General features: G+C 38.5%; 1 protein-coding gene across 1 annotated transcript; it reads right to left on the minus strand.

Moving 5' to 3' along the window:
* Nucleotides 1–145: 145 nt before the first annotated feature.
* Nucleotides 146–6,388, minus strand: lgi2a (leucine-rich repeat LGI family, member 2a). The gene is made up of 8 exons (XM_078276355.1): nucleotides 6,066–6,388; nucleotides 5,768–5,839; nucleotides 4,639–4,710; nucleotides 3,787–3,858; nucleotides 3,335–3,406; nucleotides 2,969–3,138; nucleotides 2,607–2,771; nucleotides 146–2,507 (listed from the first exon to the last, which is right to left on the minus strand). The coding sequence occupies exons 1-8, from the start codon at nucleotides 6,326–6,328 to the stop codon at nucleotides 1,690–1,692; spliced, it is 1,704 nt and encodes a 567-aa protein (XP_078132481.1). The 5' UTR covers nucleotides 6,329–6,388; the 3' UTR covers nucleotides 146–1,689.
* Nucleotides 6,389–7,601: the final 1,213 nt, after the last annotated feature.

A 7,601-nucleotide genomic window follows, 5' to 3' on the forward strand; every position in this document is an offset into this window, starting at 1 on the left:
TTGACTGGAAGTTTATCATTATGATTGATCCCTTTCATACTCATTTAATACATAGAGATATTGATTGTTGCATCTTTAAGACTTTAAAGGCAATAAAAGAAACTTCACATTTTATCCTAATGATAAATGAACGATAAAACAATCATAGCTTTACACATTTATTTTGATACTCAAATGATTAAATGTACAGTATATTTTAACATTCAATATGCTTAAAACAAAATCATACAAAAGAATCTGCATGTTGTAAAGCTTGCATAAACCATTATTTGTTTTTGTTTTTTTAAATTGCAATAACATTCAGGTAATGAGCAGAAGCACTTTTAGACTTCTGAGTTTAGGTTTATTTAAAAAGAATTTGGCAAACACCCTTTTTTGAATGTCATGCTCTTACAAGCTGCAGTTAACGTTTTATTTTTAAGTAGGTGCAAAGATCGTTCAGGTTTTTGTGTGACAAACAGGTAGTGGCATTGCAGTCCATGTTTATGTACATTTTGTAGCTTGTAAGTCAACATTAAGTATTAGTAAGGACATAAAGGTAAGGAATATATTTACATGAACATTTTCTTTCCTTCATTTCTGGACAAAAAAATGATGTCCTTTTATCAAATGTATATTTGAGTTCACTGACTTCTGCAGTGAGGAGCCTTTTTAATAGTTATATTCTCAAAAGAAAAGCTAAATTATGTCAGAAATCTAACAACTGTGGTTAATTTGTCAAACTTGTTAGTAGGTTTAATTTCCCTGACATCACCTAAACACTAAATGGAGATAAAGCGCTTCTATCTTCTTCTCCGTTCCTCTACTCCAGTCACAGCTTTCACTTATCCTTTATCTATGTATGCTTATAAGCCTGCTGACATTAGAATGTAGCCCAAACCACTGTTGTGCCTAAATATACAGTCGCACAGTTTTTTTACTGTACGCAATATAATCTATAGCACCTACAGTAACATTTTCCACTTAACAACTACGCTCTAGGGCTGGGGTCTCGACTACAATAATTAAAGGTTTGTGCTTTGAAGACATCCCTGCATGGAAAAAGCAAAGGGCTGTGATACTTTATTCCGGCCAGAGGGAGGCACTGTGGGCCCATCAGAACACAGAACCCCAGAGCTGATAAGGCAACAAACTGTACATTACCACACGGTATGAGGACAACAGGGAAGTGGCTCATAGATGAGCAACCACACCGGTTACATTCCTTAAATGACAACAAAACAAAATTACTAATAAGATTTTTCTCTTAGGTCCTGTTGTATATTTTTTGGATATAAAACCATTAGCGCAGGGGATATTAAACTAAAATCTCTAAATAGTTTAAATTACATTTCAAATCTTTCTGCCCTCAGGAATGCCAGCTGGATTTTTAGGAGAATACCAGCCTCTTTGTACAATTGTCCACCCTCTTGACTCCCCCTCTCAGTCTCTGTGAAATGGTAGGGTCTTTGAAAGTCTGAGAGAGAACAGGTAATAGGACAAGGCCATTGAGAAATAGTCAGGAAACCTTAAAAACTAAAAAGGATTCCAAACAACACTCGACCCAGCTCTTATTTGTGACAGAAACATATGGAGGAATTGATATTGAACAGTTCTTTTAGTCTGTTCTGTTCCTTTCATTTCCCTACAGAAATATGTCTTTTTAGTGGAAGACGTTCGATTGCAGGAGGGACAATAAAGCAATGCCCCTCACAAGCTCAAGTCAATGATGATGTGCTCAAAGATTTGTGTGTTTCCTTTAAAGCTAGAGGTGAAGATGAAGTCCCTGCGGTCAGTGGAAACCACTGTGAAGGAGCGTGGCGCCTGGATGTACACCTCCTTGAAACGGTCAAATAGTTTGTTCTCATCATCCCACACGTAGATCTGTGAGAAAGTGTAATCACTTCCCAGGGCCAGGTAGTTACGTTCTTTGAAATAGAACGGCTGGAGAATCATGGAGCCTCGCGAGGGCAAGGCCTGGATCTCCGCAAACTGTTTGGCACCCCAACGTAGAATTTTGGAGTCACCAATATAGCGCGTCATAGCCAGGTAGAGTTCCTCCTTGATCCGGAAGTGCTTTACAGCTACAACATCCTCCATGTTAGGGATCTCGCCCTGCAGGACAAACTTCTGGTTGCTTCGGCTCCACTGGTAGATCACAGGCACCTGTGAGCGGCTTGCCAAGATAAGATGGGCCTTCCCATCCAAGTCCAGGAACTCTGCATCTGTGTCACGGTACCACTCATGCAGCGACTGGTATGAATAAAAGCCCTTATCGTTCCACTTGTAGAGGGTGGACAGGCCAGCTTTCGAGCTGTCAGCAATCACAAAGAACCAGTCAGAGCCGACCTGGAAGGCCTCAATGTCATTGGGCTTGGAGATCTTGGACACCTCAATGTCCTGGAACTTGCTGAACCTGCTTTGGTCCTCATCAAACTTGTAGATGTGGGAGCCACCAAAGAGCTGAGCCACGATGACAAACACCTGGTCCTGGATGACAACTGACTTGCACCCGACAATCGACTGACCTGGAAGGCATGGAAAAGGAAATATACAAGCCAATCACGTGAAAAATACAACCAGGGAATTCTGAAACCGTTTGTTAAGCCATTGGTACAGGTACGAACCAGTTATGTTATCGTAAGTCCTAAAGTTCATTTCTATGTGGTCCCATTGGAAAACCATACAGCTCTCTGCGCTGGGAGCAGCAATAGTCACATAGACATCATTCTTATAGCTGAATGTGTCCACTGACAGAGACTCCGATTCCACAGACTGATGTAGGACGAAATCTGTGGAAAGGCACATTCAGAATTGAAAATTTCCACAAATGAACAACATACTAACAGGAAAGCCACATTAAAAAGATAAACTGAGAAAACTACATTTTTGCCTTTTCAATACACTTCTTCATATGACCCGGTTGGGTTGCCTGATACTGATGCCAGTTAGAATAGAGACAAGGCCAGCTGGCTCAGGTGTTTCTCACCCGTTGAGATGCATTCGTTGTGCAGGCTGTTCATATCATTGAGGCGCTTGTCCTTCATGTCCTCTGGTCCAGCACACACGACATCCGACACTGTGGCATTAGTGTTCTTCAGCCACGTCATCAGCCATTTGGCACGGCAGTCACACTCAAAGGCATTGCCTCGCAGATCCCTGCAGAAGAGGAGTACCGCATGTCATTGCAGAGAAACAAAGTAGAAAAGCTAAAAGGCATAGTAGAAGAAGAAGAAAACGAAGAGGAAAAAGATAATCATAGGACCCAGGATAAATTCTTGACGCAGTTCATGAAAAAGAAAACAGACGACACTGCACTATTTTCCCAACACTTGTAACTGAGTGTCAAACTTACAGCTCTATCAGTGAGTCCAAGTCATTAAAGACGTCCCTGGGCAAGGCTTTAATGTTGTTGTTTGCCAAAGACCTGGAAACAACAGCAATGAATTAATATAGAAAATGTCATAATTCAATTGCAAGTAAATGGAAAAACATGATTCACGTATACTGTGCAGAAGTCAAAGTAATATTTAAATGTCTGGACAACTCTGACATAAAATACTTAGTATTCTTATCTCCATTAATGTTTGACAGTGTTACCGTTAATCCTAATTACACAGTGAACTATTTAGCATAACTCACAATGGTTCACAATCGCTTACTTTCAGCACACACACACACACACACACATATATACACATATATATATATATATATATATATATATATATATATATATATATATATATATATATATTACAAAGACTTTAACAATGTTTGGGAATGATTTTAAAGGTTGGAACATACAAGTGAGTCAAGTCCCTGAGTCCTCTGAAGGCATATTTCGCTGCAGTCTCCATCTTATTACTCTCAATGAACCTGAGGGAGATCACAGGAAAGCATGTTAGACTTAGTGGGGGAAAAAATTGTAGCCGTAACATACTATGAACACAATCAGCACCTGTTTCTGGCAATGGGTCACTTGCTCATTTCTATGGCGTTCCAATCTCAGAAAGAATCGTTTGGACTTTGATAAATTTGAAACTAATTCTGGTGAATTTTGTGCAGGTTTAGACAAAAATTATCTTTTGTACAATTTGTTTCATTCATTTACATTTTGTAAAGGTTTTGCAAAAAACTGATGCTGCCATTTTTTTGTACCAATACTACATATCTATATTTGCTGATCTTTTGTTTTTTAAATAGGCTTTGGTCAGGAATTGTGCATGTACTCTTACTCTAGTGATGGATAGATTACATATTTTTTCATTAAAATTATTGTAAGGGGCTTGAGGATTATTATGAAAATAATAATACAGTATTTCCAAAATAACTAATGCCAGAAATAATACTGATACAGATTTATAATAAGTATATTATTTGTTTTAGAAATTAGTTGTGAGCAAATTAGTGAAGATTCTTTGAACCACTAGAGGGCGTACAGTCAATACTTTCCTGGCTCATTCACTTTCTGAAAGACCAAAATCCAACCACATAACCTCATGCCCATAACAACACTATTAATATGTGAAATCAAAGTGTGCTGTTCAATCCAGTTCAACTGATTCAATTATTGTTGTACACATGTTGTGTAGCCAACATGGTTGGTTATTACACTAAATTACTGGATGTGCTTTCTTTTAAGAAGAAAGAACTTACAGATACTCCAGATGTGGAAGGCCTGAGAATGCATCATCCCTTACAGTTGTAAGAGAATTGGAATTCAAAAGCCTGTAATGAATAATAAAATACACATTTACAGATGCTGGCTGCCAACACAATGTGTCGCTTTATGCCTCGGTCTGAAAAACAAATGACATTTCTTAGATTGTGATTTCGCATTTAGTGATCAAAATAGAGCCAAATGCTCTCAGCCCAATTCCTAATGATAACACGTGTGAAATCAAAAGTGGGAAAGTAATTCTATCACTAGAGTATATGGCCTCTATTGCCATTTCAGTACACTGTGGTATTGGAAAATGTCAAGACAAAACACATCTTACCAAACAAACAATCTATAAGCAAAACAGTGTCCCCTGTCACAGAAAGGAGTAACCACAGATAATTATAGTACAGAGATATCCTATATCAAGATGTAACACACACAAAAGACAATCATCTTGTCATTTTTAAGGGGAATGATAAAGAAAAGAGTAAATACTGCGCTGTGTAAGCAGCTGCACTCCCACCACAACCTGTATCTAGCTGTACATCATCATGTGTGTTATGACTTTGGCTCTATATCTGCCACGCCTTTGCTTCTGCTGGCATCCCAGCTATCACTAGTGGGGTAACAAAGTAGATTGATGGCCTCTGCTAAGTACAATGTAGCATAGGACCACACTGAAAGCTTCCTAGGTGTCCAACCCTCTTAAAACCTTCATGCTAATTGCTTTAACATGCACCAAACAGACGTAAAGCATGACAACACAAAGCACAACAAAAAGTTAGCCACAGCACTGGACATACTGTATGTGTCCTTCAACAGCATGACAGTCTTAATAAACCCATGCTAATATTCGCCAAGATTATAGGCTATTGTATTTTTCCTGTGTAATGAGGGTTTGGTTGCATATATTGCATCTCTGGACTGCACAGCCTGAGGAATGTGTCATGTTGAACACCCACATTAAAAACATGTCTAAGTTTCGAAAGTCCCCAATTTGTTTTGAAATCAATCTGTCTGCATAGGTTTGCCCTAAAATGAGCTTTTTCTACAAGGTAAAGGCAACTCCTAGAGTAAAACCTTACAACACAGAGGAATGATACGCAGTTGAAGTGCTCTTACAGTAGCTGGAGGAATGGCATGTGAGCAAACATTGCCTCTTTGACCTCGGAGAAAGTTCCATTGACGATACTCCTGAAAGGAAGAAGCAGAAACGATCAACATGAAGCCATCAAAGCAAATCCGATGCTGAAAAGTGATCAGAGAAAGGACTGCATTGCTTTTCAACATCAGCTCTTATTAAGATGGAGTAGGCTACATTATACAAAATACAGCAAGGGGCAACTGGAATGGAACTTAATATGCCTATTGCTGCATATTCTACATGCATGTTTAGTGAAAACATCATAGAGCCACTTACAAAGAATTGATGTCGTTGGGGCTAATCCTTGGGACATTGGAGGACCCGACGCAAATGATGGACTCCCTGGAGCAGCTGCATGTTGAAGGACATCGGAAAACCTTCTTCATATGACCCGGTTGAATCAGGAAGCAAAGCGACAAAGAAAACAATGTCCAAATCTTGAGAGTTGGCAGCATCTTTCTTGCCGGGCTTGCATGTGTGAGGTTTGCGGAGAGCACCGAGCGAGGCAGATGGCACCGCGCGTTTACACCCTGCACCATGAAATGCTGCACTGGCTCCCTGACATCAGCAAATCAGCTGCAGCTCCCCTCCGTCCACTTTCATTATTTATTAAGTCAGAGCTCCAGTCAGATAACTGTTGGTTAAACAACCACGCACCACACATCGACAAAAAATAAGCAATTATTAGGCTGCTTCTGGCTGCCAAAGATGATCTGGTAAGCCTAAAGTCGTTTTATACGTTCCTTATACGTTGCTTTGAAACGAAGCGCTTCAAAGCAAGATTTGGGTGGGATTTATAGAAATATTGTTACATTGTATTAGCAGATATACTGCGTTTGTCAGTCATTCATTTATAGACTTCCAAAAATACATTTCGAATGACGTCATTTATTTACACATGTACATTTTGTTGCCAGTTTGGACATATGTTGACACACAGCCTATCTCGGTTATTTATGGCAGTTTAGTTTTTTACAATATGGGTTTCTTAAAAACATTAAGAATCAAAAGGTATCATATGAAAGACTATAAAACCGTTTGACTGAGACGCCATGAAAGTGATATACTGTTACCGAGGGAAGATTTACATACAATAAGCTCTCAGAGGCGCAGAACTGCAGCACCATGGACAGCGCCTCTGCTCAGCTGGAGGGCTTTTACACGAAATACAAGTGGCTGCATGCATATGCAGTCACTTTATACACTATATATATATATATATATATATATATATATATATATATATATATATATATATATATATATATATATATATATATATATATATATACACACACACACACACTACAGTACACAGCAGTATATGTAGAGACACCTGCATCAGCATAGGGGACCAGACAGCGAGAAGTGGGATTTTGGACTTAAGTGAAAGATTAAAGTAAACATCCTTCACTTTTACTCATAAACAAAACAATAATAAATTATCTGAAGCAATGTGTTCAATAGTTTTAGCCTACTATTTGCATTTAAATGCATGAATACGTTTTAAACAGTGCCATGCACATGAATGTTCTTCCCCCATGGGCTTGCAAGACATATCAAATGTTTGAAAGCCAGATCCAAAATGCAGCATATACACTTTTAAAACAATACCACTTTTCTTTTTTTCTTTTTTAAGAAAACAAATGAGTGATTACTACAATCAAATCGTCACACATTGGCTACTTACAACTAAATTTATAGATCACTGACAAAATGTATAATAGTGGAGAGAAAAAAAGAATAAAAACTAATGACTAATAAAAATACCTCATGTTGCCTTCTTTTCCAGACTTTTGGATCAAACACACA

This window comes from Sander vitreus, chromosome 19 (assembly GCF_031162955.1).
Source record: "Sander vitreus isolate 19-12246 chromosome 19, sanVit1, whole genome shotgun sequence".
Lineage (NCBI taxonomy): Eukaryota > Metazoa > Chordata > Actinopteri > Perciformes > Percidae > Sander > Sander vitreus.